This window comes from Emydura macquarii, unplaced genomic scaffold, assembly GCF_026122565.2.
Source record: "Emydura macquarii macquarii isolate MOO-44397 ecotype Brisbane River unplaced genomic scaffold, CSIRO-AGI_Emac_v2 contig_383, whole genome shotgun sequence".
Classification (NCBI taxonomy): Eukaryota; Metazoa; Chordata; order Testudines; family Chelidae; genus Emydura; species Emydura macquarii.
Genome location: NW_027130520.1, coordinates 2,503,962 through 2,528,667, shown reverse-complemented (window position 1 = coordinate 2,528,667; position 24,706 = coordinate 2,503,962). Strand labels below are relative to the sequence as shown.

Sequence of the window (24,706 nt, the reverse complement as noted above, 5' to 3'; positions counted from 1 at the left end):
TTCAGTTTGGTACCTACATATGTTTTATGGACTACATACGCAAAAGCATAAAAAATGATTAACACAATGCTAGATTTTTCACTTTGCTAATGTGCCTTTAGTGGAGGCTTACAGGTTGCTTAACAAGCTTTTGGGAGGACTGGATGGTTCACGGGATTGCTATTATGTTTTTGTTTCCAGTTCAGGCTATGTTAATAATAACCAAAAGTTGTTGCCATCTTACTATTTATTACTTGTATTGTGGAATCACCTAGGAGCCCCATTTGTGGATCAGGGTCCACTGTGCTAAGTGCTGTACAAACACTTAACAAAAAGACAATCCCTGCCCCAGAAGAGCTTGCACTTGATGGTCTCAGACTAGTTCCCTGTGGACAAGCATCCATATAACAATATTCTTCACTGTAATTAGCACTAACAGGCATCTTTGGCAGTTGCAGCAGTGTGGCCGAGGACTGAATGGGCAGGGTGTCTGTATATTGCCTTTTAAATGCCATCTTTACATTTAAAAAACTTTAGAAGGAACCATAAAAAAGTTGTGTTGTTTTTTAAAAAGAGAAATTAAGTTCAAGAACTAAGAATATTAAAATGTTAAGATTGAGGATTCAAGTAATCAAGATTCAGAAAATTCCAAAAATTAAATAAAATTGTTGTTGATGGTGGTATTCAATGTGTGATTGTATTGTATATATTTATTTCAATGGGGATTTAATCCTCAATACATAGTTATAATTATGTTTTGGAAAAAATGCTAAAAATTCTGCTACTTCACCGTTTTAAGTATGGTTAATATATGGTTTCTCATAATATAAAAAACAAATTCTGGTGGTCCAAAATATAGGATAAGATACATAGGATTTATTTTCTGTCAGTGTGCTATGTATGCAGATCATCATATGTTAGTACTTCTGTTTTACATTTCTGCAGATACCTTCATAGTCACCATTTCTTGGAATCTATCACCTTGCTACTATCCATTCCAGTAACGAATGCTCATCCTGGTGTGCTTCAGGTTGTCAGAGATGTGCTGAAGTTCCTGGGACAGTCGCAAAAGGGTCTCCTCTTCTTCCTGTCTGAGTATGAAGTGACAAACCTGTTGATTAGAGGACTTTGTCAGTTTTCTGATCCAGATCAAGAAGAAGGTCTCCAATCAGATGGTGCTAGTAGTGATGATGCATTTGCCTTGTGGCTCCTGCATTCAACACAGACGTTGCAGTGTATTTCAGAATTATTCTGCCACTTTCAGCGGTGCACAGCAAGTGAGGAAACTGACCATTCAGATCTCTTGGGAACACTTCATAACCTTTACCTGATTACTTTTAACCCCGTTGGAAGGTCTGCTGTGGCTCATGTGTTCAGTCTTGAGAAGAACCTCCAAAGTCTTATTACTTTAATGGAATACTATTTCAAAGAAGCTTTAGGGTAATTGTATATTTGTGTTTACTCCTTATTTGCATTAACTAGCTGTCTCCTTTGTAAGGAAATAGATTTAGTAGACAACAAAAAAAGAAAACTTTACCTTTTTAAGGTTTTGCAAAATTACCATTGATTCAAAATAGAATTACAGTATAGAAATTGCAGACGTCTTATATAATCAAATGTCTTTTAGCATAGAAACTATATAGGTCACGGAGAAAAATGTTTAGTTGTTTCACTATAGGTCAGTTTTTAAAAAAAATTGCAAAATGTTAGGCAGTGTTTTGTCCAAGCTTAACATTTGCCTGTGAAATCAGGTATGGGGAGCTGGGGACTGTACAGTACAAGAGATGATAACTTTTTCCACGTCACAGGTTTCTCCAAATCTTGAAAATGTCACTATGTTTTTCTGAAGAGACTTGTGATTTGAGGAGCAGATTTGTTTAATTCTTTATTGAACAACACTGGTGAAGCTGCATAAGAACATACGCGTGCTGCTTGCTTGAGTATAGCCAGTGCTATCCATTTCTCTCTTTGAGTACTGAAGTTTCCAAAAGGGGAAACATAAGAAATATATAGAGTACATAAGTAGTAATTACTGTGTAAAAAGAAACTGACCAGATATTAATTATATTTTGATCTCTTGTCAATTGTCTTATCTTTCAAAAACTACTATAAAATAGAGAGTGATTTTTATTCCAGAGTATGAAAATTTTGTAGGTGAACTTGTAATGAAGATAGAGTTCTGTAGGCAGATTCATAAAGGCTCAGGAGTAAAAAAATCTATCAAGTATTCAGTATGCTAGCCTAGAATTTAAGAGGAAAATCCTGTATCCTTCTTTCAGTGACTCCAAGTCCAAGAAGTCGGTTGCCTATAATTACGCCTGCATACTTGTTTTGCTGGTGGTTCAGTCTTCCAGTGATGTCCAAATGCTGGAACAGTACTCAGCGCCTTTATTGAAGCTTTGTAAGGCGGATGAAAATAACACCAAATTGCAAGGTACAATATGTGCCATTATCAAGTGAATTGTTCAGAATGTATAGAAGAAATTTTTTCATGTCGATAATTAGTACTTCATGATCATCTGGTTTTGATAATGGGTATAATGAAATTCCCTTTTTAGCTGCATATGATTAGGGTGAGTCATTTAAAGGATGTGTAATTTTTTCTATTATAATAATACGACTTCTTAAACCTGGAAGGTATTCAAGTTGATATTTTATGTAATATTCATTACCAAGTATATCAGATAATTGCAGGAAGTTTGCACTCTTTGTTGGAAATAATTAGGAAGGGAAAATGTAGCAAAAAAATAGGGAGTCAGTGATTGACTCTTACTTTGGTTATTTTTTAAAAATGTTTCTGCCACTAGTCCAGAACTCTAGGCCCCTCTCAAACATAAAAGGCTTTAGAAACCAAAAATTTTCAACACAGAACTTTTAGTTCATCAATTTTCCCAATTATTAGTCTCTTGCACAAGGATGGATACCACTGTACCCAGTCATATGAAATCCTTCATAAACCATTCTTCAGCTTCCAGCTATTCCACCTGTGAGCCCCCAAGCTGGCAGGTTAATAAATCCAGGTTGTTGTGTACTGAGGAGGGAAATAAACACCAGAGTTGAGGAACTTTGATGGAGAACACCCTGTGGCTGGGAATTGGGTTTATTTATTAAACAGCAGAAGATTTTGTTTTGGTTTGTAATTAACTGTTTTACATGACTGTGTATGTGTGAGAGGAATGTGCTGCTGTTTTGGTTCTGAATGGCTTTGGCATTGTATTTTTAAAGAGTAATAGGGGCCCTAGAGCCCATGATAGGTTTTCTTTAGGTGTGTTTAATTTCAAATAAATAAGAATTAAAGCATTTATAATTCAGTTTTACATACAAAGTGATTTTCACAAATTTGTGTATGCGTAGGAGTAATGAAAACAGGGACAGGAGTGTTTCTAACAGATAACATATTGATACTGTTTCTAGAACAAATCTCTTCATTAGGGACCCTCCTTCCCCAAAAACTTTACTAGAAAGTGGAAATGCTTTGCCATTTTAGCAGTGTCCCAGGTGTTCAGTTTCATTCCATTTAGAAGGTGATTTAGCCATAAGATGGTCATATGCCAAAAAATCATTTCAGCACCAAACTTGGATGAGCTGAACACTGCTAAATTTAAATCAGATGCATGTCCTGCCTTAATGTTTTTTCTTCCTCATTATGTTAATGAAGACAATTAAAATCCCTTCTACTTATAATTCATATTATGGCTTGTACTTAGCAAATATCATTTAAGTGTTTAACGTCTTCTGTATCAATTAAATTATTCTTAAAGCATAGGCTTATAAAACAAATACAGTTCTAGTACATGACCATTTGGTTCACTTAAAATATCCTGTCTTGTTTTTTTAGAGCTTTGCAAGTGGCTTGAACCTTTGAAAAATCTTAGATTTGAAATTAATTGTATCCCAAATCTCATTGAATATATTAAACAGGTTAGTGAAATTTTGATATAGCTATTACTTTGTTTGGGAATGTTATAAAGAAGCTTTTGCCTATGCAATCAATCAGTCCTTCCACTCTTGATGTCTCAGTCCAGCATTTGCAAAGTCTATGACTTCCATAGCAGATTGTGATCAACTGAATTATTAGAATGAAGGAAGGAGTAGGTTGATTATGTAAGAGGTAGCAGTCTTAAAAGTTTCCAACAACTTGGCAATTATCTGTGGTGGAAGATGACAAGCAGGATTTAGTGTGACAGTTTCAAGTATTTTCTAAAGTATTGTATGTTTGTAAATTTTGACAGAGGGGCAGGGCTCTTTCTACAACTGTAGAGCATCAGTACTTGGCAACTTTAGTCATGCCCAGGAGTAGAACATGGACAGAGTGAACCAGGTTTTTGAAGAGTTTAAAAAATGAATGTCAATAAGATCCAGCTTTCTTTTTTTAATGATCCATATCAGTTAGTTCACACTCTTCTGTCTGTATAACAAATATTCTGTTTAATTTTTTTTTACATATTGTGATGGCTAAATAGTCTTCTGACCTGATGTAGACTAGTAAAATAGGTTAGCGTAACATATCCAGCATATCTTTGTTGAAAATTAATCTCTTGTAACATATGTTCTTCTTTTTTAAAAGAATATTGATAGTTTGATGACCCAGGAAGGAGTTGGTCTTCCTACTGCACTCCGTGTTCTTTGTCATGTTGCATGCCCACCGCCTCCTGTTGAAGGTATATTACAGATATGTTTTCAATTTCTGGTACATAAAACCCAGTCTTCTGAGTATCTGTTATTTAATCACACCTGATAAAGTCCGATTTAAATATAATTGATACGAGACATGTGAAAGTTAATTCCTCCTCCATCTCCCCCCCTCTTTACAGGTCAACAGAAGGACCTTAAATGGAACCTTGCAGTTATTCAGCTCTTCTCTTCTGAAGGAATGGACACCTTCATTCGTGTTCTGCAAAAGTTGAACAGTATTCTTATTCAGCCTTGGAGACTCCATGTCAACATGGGAACCACACTGCATAGAGTTACTACTATTTCCATGGCACGATGTACACTTAATCTCCTTAAAACCATGTTAACTGAACTCCTGAGGGGTGGATCTTTTGAATTTAAAGACATGCGTGTTCCTTCAGCACTTGTTTCTTTACATATGCTTCTGTGTTCTATCCCTCTCTCAGGCCGTTTAGATAGTGATGAACAAAAAATTCAGAATGACATTATTGATATTTTATTGACCTTTACCCAGGGAGTTAATGAAAAACTTACAATCTCAGAAGAAACTTTGGCCAATAATACTTGGTCTCTAATGCTAAAGGAGGTTCTCTCTTCAATTTTGAGAATACCTGAAGGATTTTTCTCTGGACTTATACTGCTTTCAGAATTGCTGCCTCTTCCGTTGCCCATGCAAACAACTCAGGTATGATTTCAATTAAATTGGCAATTTAATAAATAACTGCTGTATGACTTTAAAGATCATGTTCTTGTTGAGGAAAACACAGGTGAATAAAAGGGTGGATTGAGGTTTATAAAAAGGGATTTGTAATCAAATTGGTTGTTTTGAGGTATATTTAATTGTTCATCAGAAATCAACTTGTATATATTTTGTATTAATTTTAAGCTTCCTAAATAACTGGAGATTCGTAGTCAGTCTTACATTTATTTTTTTGTCTCTTATTTAACTAGCTAGTTCTCTGATATCCCATTATATTATTTAAATTATTACCCTTGCAGCTTTTGTATAAAAAAACTAGGAGCTGAAATGGCTGCATAGAGGTATTTGGACTTTTCAGTGTACATTAGTACCAGAAGAGGTGGGATTTTTAATGTTCAATTTTTAACAAATGAGTAAGAATAAATAGTCTGATTGTGTTTACACTGGTGTGAGATTAGACTAGGTCCCAGAGGAACACCTAATCTGTTGAGATGACTCTGAGTTTAATTTGCAATTTAGGGCCAAATTCTGTCCTGAGATACATTGATGTCACTAGATTTGTGGGCAAGTATCTGAGTAGGGCAGAATTTGGTCCTGAGTGATTTTTTTTCTATAAAACAAAAATATTTTAAAGAACTTGTTTATACTTTCTCCACAGGTTATTGAACCACATGATATATCGGTGGCACTCAACACCAGAAAACTGTGGAGCATGCATCTCCACGTTCAAGCCAAATTACTACAAGAAATAGTTCGATCATTCTCTGGTTCAACTTGCCAACCTATTCAGCATATGCTGAGACGTATTTGTGTTCAGTTGTGTGACTTGGCATCACCAACTGCTCTTCTTATCATGAGGACTGTATTGGATCTGATTGTAGAAGATCTACAAAGGTATCTTTTGTTTTCCATTGCACAAAAACAAATTTTTTAAATAGCTATTGAATTCATCCCCGTTCTCTGCAGCAATTCTCTTAGGTGAAGAACACTGAATTTTGGATGCATTATTAGTCCACTACAGACTTGGATTGTGTCCTCAACATAGGTCTTTGACAGTATTCTATGTTGCCAGCTAAGTAAACCATATATTTTTAGTATAAATAATTTCACATTGTATGTTTATACAATACACATTGTATGTTTATAGGAAATGTTTTGGAGAAATTGAAACAAAAGTATAAGTAGTATTTAAAAATGTCTCTCTGTATATAAATGTTAAATCTACTAAAATGAAAAGGATTGTATTATATAGTCTATTTAATAACTTTTTCATATGTAGGAACACTGCTTTTAAAGTGCATTGATATCATTTCAGCGGCACAGAAGATAAAGAGAAACATTACACTGGCCAAACTACCCGATTACTTGCTTTACTTGATGCCCTGGCTTCACACAAAGCTTGTAAATTAGCTATTTTGCATCTAGTTAATGGAACTATTAAAGGTGATGAAAAGTATGCAGAAGTTTTCCAGGAGCTGTTGGCTTTAATGAGATCTTCTGGGGACAATGTTATTCACCAGCAATGTGCTGAATATGTAACATCCATTTTGCAGTCCCTCTGTGATCAGGTATTTTATACAGTTAAAATATAAATTACTGTATGTCATTATAAATAATCGGGGGGAGGGGGGGAAGAGAGAGAGAGAGAGAGTGTGTCTGTGTGTGAGAGAGAGAAAAGGAAAACTTTATTAGCACACTCCCACTTTTTGTGCCAAGGTTAGTAATAAAAAGATTAAATAAGATTGGTCCCAACACTGATCCCTGAGGACCTCCACTAGTAACCTCCTTCCAGCCTGACAGTTCACCTTTCAGTGTGACTCATGATGCCCTTGGTTTACCTGATCAATGAATAAATAGATCTCTCCCCCATGCTGTCAGCCTGAAACCTCTTACAAACTGTAGCATTTACACAAAATGTAAAGCCCGTTTAACATATATACTAGTCACATGCTGTTATCATAAAATTCCAGCATTAAAAACATCAGTCAGGTGTAATTACTCCAGGAAAATAGGGAATGTAATCAGAAAACTACATATTCAAGAAATAGAACATTTAAGGCCAAACATACAGTTAGGTACATGCATACATTTGCATATGCACAATTTATGTGCAGACACCTTGGGCTGTGTGTACAAAACAGACTTTGTGCATGCTTAATCAGTAAAATGGTTAATTATCCATTTGCGTATATACAGTATGTGTCTGATCTTATTTTATATAGCATGAATTCTACAATGTGAGGGGATCAGCATGTTTTAAACTTTCCAGAAAGTATCAGCAATTCTAAGACTTATCTCAAATTATTCCTCATGATTGATTTAACTATTTTTTGTGGTAGAGGGGGACAAGTCGAATATACATATACTGTACATTTGTATTATATATTTGTGTGTGTGTGTGTGTGTGTGTGTGTGTGTGTGTGTGTGTGTGTCTCTCTCTCTCTCTCTCTCTCTCTCTCTCTCTCTCGCCCTTTCATGTTATGCAGCTCTATCTCAATCAATCCAGCAGATGTTTAATGAATCATTTAAAAACAGTTAATGCTTCAAGCAGTACTCTACAGTAGTATTTTAGCCAGCATTTTAGCCTACATATATTTTTAAAAAAACAGTAATGGTTTGTATCACTTAAACTGTCCTTTTTTATTTTGGTTTTCTTGTGTTGGTTACCAACCAGTAAAACATTACATCTGACAGTTTCAGACTCTTCTTTGTCAAATTTATTTAGGCAACTCAACTTAAAAGTTAAAATATTGCAGTTTGGACTTATTGATTAATCTATATGAGTTATAAATATTAACTATTTTAATTTTGAATGCATTCTTTTAAAAATTCAATATACTTTTAAGTTTCTAAATAGTTACTGAGCAAATTCACTGTTTTCTTCATTAAAAAGAAAGTAAATAGTCTAAATGCATGGTCAATGTTTATCTGTATACATAATGGATATTTTAATGCTTATAAACTAGTCATGGTTTCTTTTTACAGGACATCGCACTGATTTTGCCAAGTTCCTCAGAGGGATCTGTTTCTGAATTAGAACAGCTCTCCAATTCATTACCAAACAAAGAATTGATGTCCTTAATCTGTGATTGTCTGATGGAAACACTTGCTAATGCAGAAACCAGTTATAGTTGTCTCCTGACATGTATCAGGACAATGATGTTCCTTACAGAGCATGATTATGGATTCTACCACTTAAAGAGGTACTGTTTTATAAGTGATTTTGAACAACCTTTTATAATGTAGAATTTTAAAATCAGATTATGTTTTTGAGACAAAGATGTAGAGAGAGAATATTTTTATTCTGGTGTATTATTTGTATTACAATAGGGTCTAGAGGCCCCAAACATGACTGGTGCCCCATTGGTCTAGGCACACGTAAGGTAGTTCCTGCTCTGAAGCGTTTACCATCTAACTAGATAAGACAGAAAAAGGTCGGAGGAAAATCAGAAATGTGAAGAGACTTGCTGAAGTCCACACAATAGATCAGTGACAGAATCCGGAATAGAACCTAGGTGTTGAGTCCCAATCAAACGAGCTAGTCACTGGACTACATGGTTTCTCAACTGTCTGATTACAGCTGTAGTGATCATTTTGAGGGTTGCAATGTTTTTTGGTTGCCAAAAGTATTAAGATGCTATCTATTCTACACAATATTCTATTACCTTGGTTATTTTCTTTATATGCAACTTTTCTTTTTACAATGAAATAGAATGCAACGATTGCAAGATGTGATATAAACACTAAGTAATTTCCCTCCCTCTTTTTATTATGAAAACAGCTCTCTAAGAAAACACAACCATGCTCTGTATACCGCATTGAAACGAGTAGTAAGTAGCTTTAGTAAGGATACAGGTGAATTGGCTTCTTCTTTTTTGGATTTCATGAGACAAATTCTAAACTCCGACACACTGGTAAGTGATTATATGTTGAACACTTTTGCAATGTTTTAGAAGCATTGCTTTTGTTACAGATAACAGAGGTGATATAAAAGTAAAAGATACTAGTTCAGAAGGCACTTGGCTGTATGGTTTTGGATATAATATTTTTTCATCAATAACTTAGTGCATCCTTTATCACATAGTTTCTCAACCTGTGGTAGTGTACCCCTGCGGGTACGCGAGACACAGGCAGGAGGTACGCGGCGAAAGGGAGGCGGGTAGCAGCCGCCGACTTCTGGGGAAGCTAGGTGGCAGCCGCCCACTTCCCGCCCAGTCCCACCTCCTAGCTGAGAGGTAGATGGCAGCTGCCTCAGTCCTGGGAAGCTGGGTGGCAGCTGCCAGCTTTTTAGGACACTGGGCGGCAGCCGCCCGTGTCCTGCCCGATCTCAGCTCCCAGGTGGGAGTCCAGCAGCAACCTCCTGCACCCTGCGAGTTGGGTTCGCAGCTGGGTGGATGCCACCTGCGCCCCGGCTCTGAGCCGAGAGACAGCCTCCCATGCCCTGGCTTGAAGATGGGCAGCAGCTGCCCGCCGCCTGCCCACATCCCCAGGTCCCAGCCTGCGCGGAAGCCACCTCTGCCCCAACTCAGAGCAGGTTGCAATCGCCTACCTCCTGGGCTGGCAGGCAGGCAGCAGCCACCTGCAACTTGCCTATGTGGCAGCCCTCCTCCTCAGCTCAAAGCCTGGTGCCCAGAAAGCCAGGCGGAAAGGCCCGCGGCTTGCCCAGTCCTGGAACCAGGCTCTACCTGCAGGCTTACTTGTCAATTTCATTGCTCTAGCTGAGCAGTGAGATTGACAACTATGACAGCCCCAGATTTTACATGTCAAGAGGGGCCAGTGTGATTTGCCCCATGCTCACCCCCCCTAGGGATGGCCATGGGGAGCACTGCTATCCACTCTGTGCCATTAGAGCCTGCTCATACCTCACAAGTTCCCGCCTGTGTGAGGAGAACACCAGGTGACACCGCCATCAGGCCATAGTGATTGGCTGGCGTTGACCTTTGCTCCTATATGGAGGAAGGGGAGGAGGAAGGAGGGGAGAAACAGCAGGGGGGTTTGTGATCTGCCAGAGCCACACAGCACTGCAGAACTCAGAACTCTTCTGCTTTACGAGAAATACAGTCATCCAGTGGTAAAGGAGAAAAAGATTGTATTTTTCAGAGTGGAAAATTGAGTGTTGGAGGGGTACTTATTAAAATTTTAATAAGTTAGGGGATACTTGCCACTTAAAAGGTTGAGAAACACTGCTTTATCATTTTACAAAACTCGCTACACATTGCAAAGAATGTCTTATTAATGAAGAGTAGCACTTTTCTCAGCATGTGAAGAAAGTACAATTGCATTCTTTCAGGAGAAAATGCAGTCATCTGGCCTTCATACATGTTTATCATGAATTCATTTTAAGTGTTGAAACAATTTTAGTTTTACATAGATTTAATGTTTGGAATGCTTGCTAGGGCCTTTCCCAAATTTCTGTTCCTATTGTGATATTTCTATAAGCAGTTTGCTTAATCTTTCAGATTTACTGATGTTTAGAAATAGATTTCCTTTTATTTTTACATTAATTTCCCAATTAGAAAACAAAGTTCAGATGCAGGTCTTGTGACCTATCAGAGCAATTTCAAAATAAGTTGGGTGGGACTTACAGATTTGGTTATTTAGCTAACGTGAACCAGTAGCTGTCATGAGTGTAGTGATAGTGAAATATACCTGTGGAAGAGGAGGAGTTATCAGTAGAGTTTTTTATTTCTTAAAATTTGTAATATTAGGGGCATGTAAGTTTATAAGACCCATTTGCAAATTGATTCTGCGGAGTTCCTTAAGTGTGGTTTCTGAGGTGATCAGTGTGATGGTCCAACTTTGGATATGAGTCTTGAAATGACAGAGATTTGTTGTGTTTCTGAATTTTATGTATTTAATTTTAAAAAATCTAATATTAATGTGGATAGAAACAACCTATTTTCAGTGTATATGAAAAAAGGAACCTCTTGATGGGAGAAGCTTGCCCTTTGAGTATACTTTATTAAATGATATATTTTGTATAATGTTTTTATTTTAAATCACTAAAAATAGATTTTTTTTTTTTAAATCTATTTTTCTTCTAGATTTTGGTATTTTGTCACTCCATTAATTGAGCTGAAGTATTATATTTGTTTTTGTTGTTTGCACACGTCTGGCATGGATGTAATGGTTTCATTATATATTCACCAAGAACTATTTTTTGTGGAAATCCAATGAATTTCCATTTTGTTGTTGTTTGTTCTAAAGTCTGGGTGCTGTAGGTTTTGTAATGCTGTCACAAGATCTACTTTGTTTTTTTTGTTTTGTTCTGTTTTTTTTTTAAATTTAGCATTAGCTTGTGATATTTTTCAGGGATGTTGTGGAGATGATGGGACTCTTATGGAAGTAGATGGTTCCCATCCAGCCAGAACATTGGGTCTTACTACTGCAGAATTAAAACATTTATTACAGAACAAAGAAGAAACTCCAGAAAATTTGCTCCTTGAACTGGAGAAACATGTTTTGGTAAAAACAATTTTGAATAATCAAGTTCATGTTGTGTCCTTAGCTGCACTCGCTTTACAAAAAAATATATATATATAGATGTATATCTACTTATTAGTAAAGAGGGTGCATGTTGATATGCAATAGCTAATGAAATTAATCAGAATGGTTTTATGAATGGGTGCTCAGAATTGTTTGTATGATGGCTTTATTATTATTTATTACTTGTACTCTATTAATGCCAAGAGGCCCCAATCAGGTGTTGGGAACCCCTTGTGCTAAGACCCTGTTTTCACATTTGAGACAATAATCCGTGGCCTTGAAAGCTTATATATGACAAGAGATAACAGGTGAATACAACAGGCAGAAAGAGCATAAGATGGTAGTGAGATGATTGGTGTGTGGGACCAGTTTATTAACTAGCTGCCTAGCCACTGCAGAAGAACTCTGTGTAAGCTTGAAAGCTAGTCGCTCTCACTAACAGAAGTTGGTCCAGTAAAAGGTATTACCTCACCCACCGTGTCTCTCTAATAGCCACTGCAAGTCAGCTGATAGGTAAACAAAGGCTAGACTTTGTGAGGAGTGGCAACTGCTATTTGTTCTTTTTTTAAGGTACTAGGGTGCCCTCTGCTGTCCTATCTGCTTTGCTGGATCTGTTTACTTTTAGGGTATATATGGATGGATTGATGGAATATAGTGTGCAGAAAATAGTCTGTGAAGCATTTTCTTTTCTACAGGTAAACGCTTAAGGTTGACTGTTCTAAATTCTTCTCTTTGGAAAAAATGTCTGATTGTGATATCTCTTATACAGGAACATTCTAAAGAAGATGACAGCCTTGAATCCTTATTGGACAATGTAGTTGGACTTCGGCAGATGCTGGAATCGGCAGGCGATCCCTGTCCTCTAGGTGACCAAGATGTAGAACCAGTTCTTTCTGCACCAGACTCTCTCCAGAATCTGTTTAATAATAGGTAAAATAGTAAATACTTTGAAGGCTGTGTGTGCTTTACTTGTGAACATGCAACAATTCATGGATTAGTACATCCTGGGCAGGATTTAAGACATGGCTTTATTTTCCTGGTTTTGTGCTTTATTACTCTGTCAGCTTATTGTTATTACTAGTATATCTTCATTGTCAGGGAACAAACTGTATTTGATAACTCCTTCTAAATGGAATTTCATATTAATGCTAAGGATAAAGATTTCTCCCACAGAAGCTCATACAAAGAATTTTTTATGCTAATTCAGTGAAGAAACCTGTTCTTTTTTCAGGCAACCCTGCTCTTAGATGAGGTGAAATTTAAATATTACACTATAGAATGATTTCATGAGATGCAATTTTTACTGAAGTGTTTTCCAGTTCAGTTTTCTAATTATTGTATTAGCCTAAGCTTGGTTATAATATATTTGCTACTCTTGCTGAAGCTTATCTTTTATAAACTGCAATTTCTTGATTAATATTCCATAGCCAAACTTAAATTTCTTTGTGTGTAAATGAAACTGTTAAGAGAGCACTTCTGCAAGAGCAGTGACTCCAGGAGTCACACGATACCCCAGTATAATAACCAACTCCAGTATAATAATTTACAGTAGATACTGGCCTTTAATCAAAAATGCATTTGATATTCTTTGTTACAGGACTACATATGTATTGGCAGATGTGATGGATGACCAGCTAAAATCTATGTGGTTCTCACCATTCCAGGCTGAAGAAATTGACACTGATCTGGATATGGTAAAAGACTTAATGAAAATTGACTAAAAATAGTCATAAATGTATTCCTTGTTAAGCTGAGAGTAGAATTTGTTTACAAGGTATATCAGTTTTCCTTATTGCTCTGTCAATATGTGTTTAAACAGTCTCCACAAGGAAGAGGGAAAGAGGATGGGATTTTTGAAATAGCTGAGGGAGGAAGCTGGCTTCCACCTGGCCAGCACTAGTGCTTGTTAAGACTAGAGATAACTAAAAACGGAGGTCTGCCACTGGGACTCAGTGATGCCATCTGGGTGTGTGGCTCATTCTTCCTGCCCTTGCCCTGAAATCTGACACTGGCTGGCACCCCTTAAAGATTAATATTGCACACATTTAAGTGTATGCAGAAGCAGATAGAAAATCACTGAGATCCTTGGAATGTTAATGGTGGTAGTCTTTCCTTCCAGAATAGTTAATATGCATACACAGTAACCTCTTTTTGTATCATTTCTTGGAGCTTTTTGGCATCTAGGTATATAAGATAGCCAGAGAAAATGACTTCTTCTTTTTCACTTATTCATACTGCAGTAGTATTCAGAAATCCTGATTTAGGATTGTAGTAGGAGTTGTGTACACATAACAAAAAAGACAATCCTTTTCCCCAAAAAACTTGTGATCTAAAGATATTTTTAAAAAGTTCATAGTTATAAGCTAAATTATTTGTAAAAACTTCATTTGTCTTTCTACATATGATCTTTAAATTTGGATTTAAAAAAATCAGTGCTGTGAGGGTATCATAGATCATATTTTATTCCTGGGAGTTGCTGCCTTTGAAGTAAGGCGATCTTAATGGAAACAATAACAGTCTTAGTCAGATTTCCATACTTAGGATATATTTGGTAGTTTTCTCTATCTCAAACTTAATTCTCATTCCTCTTTTCATAGCTTCCTTTCTTCTTGCTAACACACAAAAATAGATACTATGTAAATAAACTTTTTCCTTGGTAGATCATCTCTTCCTATGCCTCCCTCCTGTACAGAAGTGTCACTACTGAATTTGTGAGGCTGCTCTCCAGGCAGGATATGGGTCCTGCTGGAGTTCTAATTGCATCAGACAGCACACCGTCAAATTCAAAATCTGAATTGTAGGCCCTGACATTGCTGAGATCCAGAGCTGTATAGGTGCTGCAGCTATAGCTCCTGCTGTCTGGTTCTGTGTCTTTTCTCATAGCCCTTTGTGACTAGGGTTAAAGGGGCTGATTGGGGCTTTGTAATCCCATGTGGGATTCCAGAGCAGAATGGGACCCCAGCAGAGCTACTCCCATCCTGCTGCAGCTCCTTGTGCTTTTGCTGCACTTCTACTGTTTCAAAAATACTGAAGTGTTACCCAGCATTGTTAGACATGATTATTGTGGTGTAACTAATTTATTATTGCAGGTAAAGGTAGATTTAATTGAACTGTCAGAGAAAGGCTGCAGTGACTTTGACTTGCAAGCAGAACTGGAGAGATCATTTTTGTCAGAACCTTCTTCTCCTGGTAGGACGAAAACCACAAAAGGGTTCAAACTTGGCAAACACAAGCATGAGACCTTTATAACTTCAAGGTAAAATCATTTCTTGGAGCTTTTTGGCATCTAGGTATATAAGATAGCCAGAGAAAATGACTTCTTCTTCTTCTTCTTTTTCACTTATTCATACTGCAGTGTACAGTTAATGTAGTCTAGTTGAGTGGGAGATAACTTCCTGTGGATTGGTAGATACTTAGAATCAAGATTGATACTGTGTACTGGCAAAAAGCTGGTTTTTGAGCAGTGAATTCAAAGCTATGTAATTAGGTAGTGAGATATTATGGATGATGTATATTGAAGAAATATGAGGAAGCTAATAAAACAACATGCCTACAATATTAACCTTTGTCGTATCTTGGCTTTTATGTTCCAGTTTTTAAATTATGAATTTAAATTTCTACTAAACACTAATACAGAGAATGCTGAACATTCAGCTGGAATAAATTCTCAAGTCAGTTAAATAATCATGTTAATTTTGTTTTGCTATAATAGTGGAAAATCTGAATACATAGAACCTGCAAAGAGAGCACATGTTGTGCCGCCTCCTAGAGGAAGAGGCCGGGGAGGATTTGGACAAGGCATTCGACCACATGATATCTTTCGTCAAAGGAAACAGAATACAAGCAGACCGCCTTCTATGCATGTAGATGATTTTGTTGCTGCAGAGAGCAAAGAAGTGGTTCCTCCAGATGGGATACCACCACCTAAAAGGCCACCAAAAGTATCCCAGAAGATTTCTTCACGTGGTGGGTTCTCAGGGAATCGTGGAGGACGGGGAGCTTTTCACAGTCAGAACAGATTCTTTACACCACCTGCTTCAAAAGGTATGTTGCTTCTTATATGAGGATTTGGAATAAGTAGACTACTGTCTAGGATACAAAATGTGTCTCTAGGGTATGCTGGAGTAAACCAAAGCTTTGTTTAACTGTTTTCTGTTATGGTCCGAGTGGTACTTTTTCAAAAGAAATTAGCTAGATCTTCACTCTTTGGACTCATGCTGTTGTGTGCTGTAACAGACAAGAAATTAACTGCCTCATTATGAAATGATATGGGCATTTGTCAAATGAAGCATAACAATACTGTCAACTTTAAATGAATCTTGATTGGAAAGGCTCCCCTGTCTTCTTGAGAAGAATATGGGGCACTGAAACTGCAAATTTGGGTTGAATTTGGTGAATAGTTTTGTGACAGTTAAAGTTGCAGCAGAATACATCCAAGCTATCCAAAATTTTTTTTCAGAAGCTGCCAAAACACGTTTTGAATTGACATTTTTTAATAATTGTTTTTTTAATAATTGTTTTTCAGTTTTTCATTTGGTGAGAAAAAAAACTTGTTTTAGCTCAAAACAAACTTTTTTTTGGTTCAGCCACTGAACTGAAAAATCAGTTATTTGTTCAGCTCTAATCCAAAACCACTATGTACCCAACTTCTTCAAACTTGTACTCTAAAACAAAACCTTAACCATTACCTCATATATTTTTATATCAGTAGGTCAGCACATCTGACTGTCTGACATTCTGTGTATTTGGGAAGTTATTTTGCTTCAACATGCTGAGGTCACTGTTAAGGTATTGAGTTAGAGTATAAACTCCCTTATTCTCTAACACTCCATTCTTTCCCCAATGGGTTTGTCTCGGCATGCACATTTTCTGTTATGTCTGTAAGTTAAGTACTATTTAGACAAACACTGCCTGTGTATAACTAATATTCTAGGAATCAGCACAAGAGGAGCAACCATGTGGCTACAGGAGAGGTCCCAGAGTATGTTAGATTTGTTGCAAAAAGGGTACAAAGAAAAAGGGAGGCAATCAATGAAAAAAATGACCAAAACAAGTGATTATTTTGAAATTATTCTTTCTGTCTCAATTCATTTTTCATCCAACCACCATGAAACATTGAAATAGTGCTCAAAGTTTACATTGAATGATTTGGCTTTTGCCATTTCAGTATTTTTACAACATAAAGGTTTAAAGCACCTGTTATATTTCATTACAGAATTCAGCTTTAACTATGATGCAGCTACCACTGCGCCATAATATGTTTCCAGTTTATAAAATAGCTTACTGAATGTAAGCCAAATGCAGCATTGTCTTCCTTAGTCTTCAAACGACCTGAAACAATAGCTCAGTGAATTGCTGCAGTCTCATTGGGATGAATTTAAAATCTAATGTTAATTTAAATGTTAAAGTTAACTTCTGATCATTTTAACTGGCACGTCCAGTTCGTGGGCCTATCCAGTGTTACTACCGGATGCCGTAGAAGATAGTGGGGGAGGCATGGCAGGTTGCTCTCAAGAATGTCTTGGTTCAGTGCTCCCCTTGCCCCCACACACAAATCTCTGCCTATGTCCACAAGGAGGAGAAGATTCAACAACTTCCCAGATGCAAAACCCTCAACAGCTTTCTGGGTACTAAAATCTGAACCTGCCTTCTGTTGCCTCCCCACCTCCTTGCCAGCTGCCAGACACTCCAGCTTTGCTATTACAGCTTCTGTAATGCAATTGATACAAAAATACTGTGGCACATGGAAAAGTGAAAATGGTATGGGCAGTGTTAAATTGATAAAGCGTTCTGTAACTGAGATTTGTAGGAATTTACTGTCAAAATATCATACTGGTTACATTGTTCATTATATTTGAATAAGTAAATTAAAAAACAGGTAAGTTTCAGTGTGCTGCAGAAATAAAGGACTTTGCCACAAGAGTACTCAGTGGCAGAAGATAGGCTTTACCCATGCTGCTAAGAATGAGGCATCTGACAGTAGTCTAGGTCAGCGGTTTCCAACCTGTGGTCCGCAGACCCTGGTGGTCAGCGAGGCTACTATAAGGCATCTGCGGAAAAGAAAAATAACATTGCAGGGAGGGAGCGGGGAACGGCTGGGACTCGCACATGTGCAGAGGTCCGGGGGAGAGTCCCTGTGACGGCAGAAGAGTGAGCGAGCGAGGAGGTAGCAGCTGAGGTGTGCCCGGGTGTAGGGTCTGGAGGATCGGTCCTGGGGCAGGGTGCGGAGGTGCTTTATTGCCCCCTCCTGTGGGCTGGGGGTCGGAGGGCCCCATGTGCCTGGGGCAAAGATTGGGAAGCCAGGGGGGAGGCACCTCCTCGCTCCAGCCAGCATGGCTGAAGCCCCGTCCCTCCTTCCCCCAGTGCCAGACAAAGCCCCGTGAGTGTTTTGCTGCGCTGACTGAATAGCCCCTTCACTCCCCAACACAGCTGGCTCCCCCTGGGGAGAACTCCAAGGCAGAGAAGCAACAGCCACAGCCACTCACTTTGGGGACCCTCACGCACTCCCCCACTTACCTGGGTGGAGCAGCTGCCGTAGAACGTGCTCAGCAGAGGCAATCCCGGTGTCCTTCTCCCGCACTGCGCCACAGGCCAGTGCCACTCACCGGGGAAGCACACAGCATACTGAGTACATATTATTTTTTTGTTATTACTTTAGATTTCCATAAAAGAAGGAATGTAAAAAAACAACTAGTAGCATGTGGTGGTCCGTGAAATGTTTGGAGGTTGAAAAGGGGTCTGCACACTCGAAAAGGTTGGGAACCGCTGGTCTAGGTTAATCTGAGCCATTCGAATCTTTCTTTCTTGTAGTCTGTGGCCTTTGGTGCCTGGAGCCATGTTTGGCTTTGTATTGTTGAGACTCTCTTCCAGATATTAGGACACAGGCAGACTGTATAATACAGGGCCTCTTGAATGAGTTTCATGATGTGACTGTATCAAACCAGTAAGGTTTCTCATCTGTATAGAGCTCGGTGTATTGAGGAAGTTCCCTGCATCTCCAAAGCGTAACAATGTGCATCCTCTTCCTTTAGGCTTGACACTCTTGGCATTGTGTGGACGTTGGTCCATATGATGAGGTAGACTCAGTCCATCTCTAGATTAATATATCAGTCTCCCTATAAATTAGTGCTGGTTAGGCATGTAGGGACTCTGAGCCCCTTCTGTCATCTAAAACATTGGGGTTGTGTGTAAATTGCATTCTTGTTTTCCTATTACAGTATAATTATTCCTAATAGACCAGACACATACTGCAGCATACTACTAGTTAAACATTGCAGAGATTAAAATACAGAAAAATCTAGGAGTGTTGCTCAACAGTTGTGTTTTGTGTTTAGGAAATTACAGTCGTCGTGAAGGAACCAGAGGTTCAAGCTGGAGTGCACAAAGTACACCACGAGGAACCTACAATGAAAGCAGAGGGGGTCAAAGCAATTTTAACAGGGGCCCACTGCCACCATTGAGGCCATTAAGTTCTGCAGGTATGTGGTATTCTTTTTCTAGTACACTGAAATGGGCATCAAACTGTACAAAACTCCCAAAGTTACATTTTCTTTTTACAAATGAAGCTTATTGCAGGCACCTTGAAATGTAGCAAAAGTATTAAATATAGATGAACTAGGGTTTGTTGTTGGTAAATACACTTCTAATATAAACTCATTTAAATGAAATCCATTATAAATTTACAAAACTCACTGATTTGAGTGCTGGAACTCACAATCTTAATCTTGCATTAATGCTAAATTTTGCAATGTAGTTTCAACAACCCTGGTAATTGCATCTCTAGTTAAAACGAAACAATATTTTTGCCTAATGAAAAAGTGAAAAAAGAATACAAAATAAGCAAAAGGCAGGGACTTTGTCCTTATGTTTGTTCAGCACCTAGCTCAATGTGTTCCTGCTCTGTGGGCACCACTACTGTTAATATCTTTTTCTTTGCTTTAAGGCTATCGACCAAGTCCTCGTGATCGTACTTCCAGAGGCCGTGGTGGAATTGGACCATCTTGGGCAAGTGCTAATAGTGGTGGTAGTGGTGGTTCAAGAGGAAAGTTTGTTAGTGGAGGCAGTGGAAGAGGTCGTCACGTACGTTCCTTCACACGATAAAAATGAGACCTTATGGAACAATCTGGCAGCGTTAACATCTCATGATGATGACAAAAAAAGAGGCACTAAAGGACCAATTTAGATTTACTGGTATCTGGAAACAGCAAAAGAATATTTTTGTCTGAAGAAAGCAGTTTTTGTTTGATACAAGACTTGAAATTTCAATAAAATTCAAGACTTTTTATGTACAGTTGTATATCTTTTGTTCCTTTTGAAAGAACATTTTAACTTTTTTGTGGATTTCTGTAGACAATACTGAGTAAGGAACCCATGTGAATTAAGACTTCAAGGATTTCTCTTCTAAAATACTAATTGCGCCAAAAGCAAGGTACAGATGTGCTGATTTTTGCAGTAATATATAAAGCAGCTTGAGGTTTTCCTCTCAGGTTTAGAGTCATTACCCAGTTTCTTGTTGGTCTGTTAGTTATTAAATGAATGAGGTACATCTTACCAGTGATCTTAGTAAATGAGAAAATGACTAAGACTTGATATGTGAAAGAATACAAAACATACAAATTTAATTTAGAAGTTGTTGATATGTATTGATACCACCTTTACGTACATTAAACTCAAACCAGCACATATTGAAATTGGTAGGAAAACTTTCATTGACTTCAGTGTAAGTAAGTTTAAAGCCCAGAGCATAACTTTTAGAGAAGTTATCACTCTAAGCCTGTATGAAAGAACTGCTTGTATGCAGTGTTGTTGTAGCCGTGTGGACTGCAGGGTATTAGTCAGAAAAGGTGGGTGAGGAAATATCTTCTATTGGGCCAACATCAGTTGGGAAGAGAAACAAGCTATCGAGCTTACACAGAAGCTCTTCTTCGGGTCTGGGAAAGGTACTCAGTGTCACAGCTAAATACAAAATGAAACAGATAGTTTAGCATAAGTAGTTTGCATATATTCTAAGGGACCATTCAAGGTGAAGTGGCCTGTTGTTAACCAGGACAAAAAAGGGGGCTTAGTGGGTTACACATTGTTGTAATAAAACCTAAATCCAGTGTCTTTATTAAGACCATGATTTTTAGTGCCTAGCAAAGTTATGAATTTAAGTTCCCAGGCTCATCTTTTGAAGGTGTTGTGCCGGTTCCCTTTGAGGAACCGAGAGATAAGGACTGAGAGAGCAGATATAAAGTGCTCGCTTTTTGAAAAGTGTTCACCCCCAAGTGATGTGTTTTTGTCTTTTATCATTTTTCTGCGAAAGTTCACTTGAGCGTAGTGATTGTCTGGTTTCACCCATGTTGTTGTTGGGGCATTTAGTGCACTGTATGAAGTAGATCACATGTTTTGATAGGCATATGTAGGGCCCCGGGATCTTGAAAGGTGTGTTTCGGGGGGTGGAGGATCATTGTCACAATGGAAATATGTCTGCAGGTTTTGTATCTGTTATGGCAGGGACTGGTGCTGCTTTGAGTTGGTGTCCTTTGTGGGGAACTTGCTTCGAGTTGGTGTCCTTTGTGGGGAACTTGCTTCTGATGATGAGGAAGAGCTCTGTGTAGCTCGAGAGATTGTCTCTCTAACCAACAGAAGTTGGTCCAACAAAAGATATTACCTCACCTACCTTGTCTCTGTGTGTGCTATAAGGAGATCATAGGGTGAGGTACCCTTAGTATAAACAGAAGCTGGCTGGAGTTAATCTATTATTGGTAGCCTGCTGACTTGGGTAGTTGGGGGAGAGAGTTTAAAAGCAGACTTTCATAAAAAATAAACAATCCTCTAAGGAAGCAGGAAATACAAAACTTTTCCCTTTAATGGATGCTTTGGCTTTTTGCTTGTGTAATTGTTTGCGTTATCTTGGGGTTGAGATGTACAATGCAAGAGGAAAATTAGCAGTGTGCAAAGAATCTGTACAACTGGTCACCTTCATATTTCTTTTCATTCTAAAAACCTCAAAGAATCAAATATGTTTTGAACTCGTGTTTACTTTTTCTTTTGATTTCTGCGGAATTTCAGTCCAAGGCATTTACTAGGAGATAAGGTTAATAGCTGCAGCCCTCATTAAAAAGGCACTGTGTACATTAACCCAGGTAGGCAACTGTTTGAATTTAGACTTTGATTCTCATTTACACACAGGTCCCTTTATACTACTAGAGTGGTGTAAAGGAGCGTTAATATCAAAGAGAATCAAGCCCAGTTAGTTTATACAGTTCCAGCTAAAACTGATCTTAATGTGCTTTGGTCAACCAGCAAGCATGGTGTCATTACACATTAAAACCTCACCATCTTCTACACCAAGTGCAAGGCACATTTCTTTGACCTTACTTTCTCTTAACAAATACACAGCTGTGAGTGTGTGTGTGTGAGTGAGAGAGGTATTTATTTTTTTTTATATATATGATAACTACCAAACCAAGACATTCCACTGCGCACACTTCTCCTCCTGGGGAGAGAATGAGAGAAAAAACATGACAAATGTTAGTCACCTTGCTTAATTCCCTACTGGGAGGGGCTCAGATACTTCAATGAGAACCTACATAAAATAGTGTACTGTGGACTGAGAACATGTTTTAAAACACTTCTTAGCCCTATTGGCTAAATTGCATTAAACAGTTTTAGCTGAAACCATAGAGAAAGCAAGTGTAGAAGGGGCCTTGTACGTGGAGACACTGGTCATTGTATCCCCACAAGTTTCTATCAGGTTGATTAGTGTGCACAAAGAATGTTAATTGACGTGACCTATAGGATAGTTAAAGTAAACTTGTTCGGATTAACAGGGCATGGCTAAAGGGAATAATTTTGTTTCATGCAGGTGTATATTTTAATATTGTATAAAGTAGCAAATGTCAGAAAAATGAACAGTAGAAGAATCTGAATTGTAAAAAAGAGCATCGGATATTCAAGTCGATCAAAGAAACGGAATTTTACTAATGCAACTGTAATGACTAAAATGGGAGACGTAGCAACCATTACAGGTATTAATGCTATTTTTTTAAATTGAGGAGCATTGCATAAATATTTTGTAAATCAAACTGAAGCTCCTTTAAACCATGTGTTTGAGGTTTTTTATTTTTTTAGAAACTTTATAACATGAAACTGCAGCAGGGATGTGAGTGATTTGTTTTCAGTAAGGTGATTTGGAATGAAAAGTTAAGAAAAAGCTTCAAGTATGGAACACTTGTAAATATTCAGTTTTGGGTCTTGAAAGTTTGAAATACAGCATATCGTGCCTGTCATTTTCAAACTGAAAAATAAAAGGCTAATAAAATTGATCAAGGTGAATAAAATCTCAGTAAATCATTAGTCAAACTTGCAAACCGAGCAGTATGTTTCTTTAAACATAGCTCTGGGACTTGTAGTTGCATAGGACTTATTTAATATTTGTGGGAATTGTTTCTCAAGGTTAAATTAACTTGAAATAATGCTGTAAATGCTATGTTTAAAATGAATTTACTTCATTTGATACACTTAAATTGAATTTTTACCATGAGCAACTCAGGTTTAAAACATTAAATTCCATTTTTTATATTTTTTCCAAAATTTAACTTTGAATTTTGTTTTCTAATTCACTGGATCTAATTGACTTGATTTCAATAAGACTACTTTAAGTATTATTTAGCATGAGCAAGGATGCCAGAATCTGGCCCATGGCTATTAGCAGTGACAGTACAACAGAATTGCCTATTCCTGATCACCCACAGCATATACATCCCTTTGACAACACACTTACATAAAAAAGGGGAAAACCTTAACAGCCACTCTTCTGTTCTGATTTATCTAAATGCTTTCACTGTACCTCTCTTCTTATCAGCAATCCCTTTTAAGTTGCCATCCTAACAATGTTACAGCAGCTAGAGTACCTAGCTGCTTTTTTTTCCTAATGGAAATCTATTATATAGACCACCAAAAAAGTCATCTTTGAACGTTCCAAGTGTTATTTATGTAGGTGAGTTCCAGAACTATTATATCAGCAGCTGCTCCTATCTATGTTAAGAGCTGAAGTGGAAATGACTTAAATCATCAGTCTATGTTCATTTCTGCTGGATAGCTGTTAGATCATAGTGGCTTTTACTGTGTTGCTATATCTTATTTTAATAACTAGAACACCTTTGGCTAACAGTCTGGTTCTTTTATTCCTCTCGTAATCAGTCCTGTGTAGGCAGCCATCAGGTATCGAAAGGACAGGTAGGTCTGGGTTGTTCTTCATGTTCACTCAATTCAGCAACAATGCTGTTAGGCAGTTAATGTCTCAGTCCTGAAAATACTTGCACAGAAGTTGTTCTGTTGAGCAAAATAGGATTAATCTTGTGTGTAAGTGATTGCAGAGTTGGGAACTAATATTAGTTCAGCAGTCTGTGTTTCATTTGGGGTCTTAGCTAGGTTAATTGTTTAGTGCTGACAAACAATGTCAGAGTTCTAGGCCACAACCTTGGTTTCTTTTGGGGGGAGGTGGGGTGGGAGAACACACAAACATGGCTCCAGAAAAAAAATGAAGGGAGAAGTCTGTAAAAATGTAGGACACCAGCATCCATATTTACATAAGCTAAGAGATAGCTCAAACATTTTGCTTTGTACCAAATCAGTATCCGTGATCAAATTTGAGCTTGCAAGACATGGGTCTCTTGAATCTGACAGTTGTCATAATGAAACACTTTCCCTAAAGATGGTTTGGTCTTTTCTGACAAATTTAGCATGGTTGGCATGCCTATTTATAAAACTGCAGATGTTTCAGCTAAGTATTAGTGTGTATGTAATCTTCATGTATTGCATAGTTTACAAACCTAAGTTTACTGGAAAGGAGCAGCATACAACAGATTTTCCTCTTCATTC

The 24,706-nt window shown here is 37.7% G+C and overlaps 1 protein-coding gene and 1 long non-coding RNA gene across 4 annotated transcripts in view; one reads left to right on the top strand and one right to left on the bottom strand.

Annotated features, from left to right (window-relative positions):
- The window catches only part of VIRMA (vir like m6A methyltransferase associated), a 33,027-nt gene extending 12,900 nt beyond the window's left edge, over window positions 1–20,127 (top strand). For 2 of the 3 annotated variants that reach the window (XM_067536677.1, XM_067536667.1), the window contains exons 9-24: window positions 925–1,419; window positions 2,259–2,413; window positions 3,818–3,900; window positions 4,547–4,640; window positions 4,794–5,338; window positions 6,012–6,247; window positions 6,669–6,921; window positions 8,339–8,556; window positions 9,135–9,267; window positions 11,666–11,818; window positions 12,609–12,769; window positions 13,437–13,533; window positions 14,929–15,095; window positions 15,552–15,883; window positions 19,174–19,317; window positions 19,782–20,127. In XM_067536677.1, coding sequence (XP_067392778.1) covers window positions 925–1,419; window positions 2,259–2,413; window positions 3,818–3,900; window positions 4,547–4,640; window positions 4,794–5,338; window positions 6,012–6,247; window positions 6,669–6,921; window positions 8,339–8,556; window positions 9,135–9,267; window positions 11,666–11,818; window positions 12,609–12,769; window positions 13,437–13,533; window positions 14,929–15,095; window positions 15,552–15,883; window positions 19,174–19,317; window positions 19,782–19,939 — 3,424 coding nt within the window. In that variant the 3' untranslated portion in view covers window positions 19,940–20,127. The remainder of the gene's footprint in view (window positions 1–924; window positions 1,420–2,258; window positions 2,414–3,817; window positions 3,901–4,546; window positions 4,641–4,793; window positions 5,339–6,011; window positions 6,248–6,668; window positions 6,922–8,338; window positions 8,557–9,134; window positions 9,268–11,665; window positions 11,819–12,608; window positions 12,770–13,436; window positions 13,534–14,928; window positions 15,096–15,551; window positions 15,884–19,173; window positions 19,318–19,781) is intronic. The other variant, XM_067536674.1, reaches the window with a different exon arrangement.
- Window positions 20,128–20,430: 303 nt separating this feature from the next.
- On the bottom strand, window positions 20,431–21,824 carry LOC137145751 (uncharacterized). Its single transcript, XR_010917750.1, has 2 exons — window positions 21,375–21,824; window positions 20,431–21,343 (listed from the first exon to the last, which is right to left on the bottom strand). It is a non-coding gene; the product is annotated as an uncharacterized lncRNA (long non-coding RNA).
- Window positions 21,825–24,706: the final 2,882 nt, after the last annotated feature.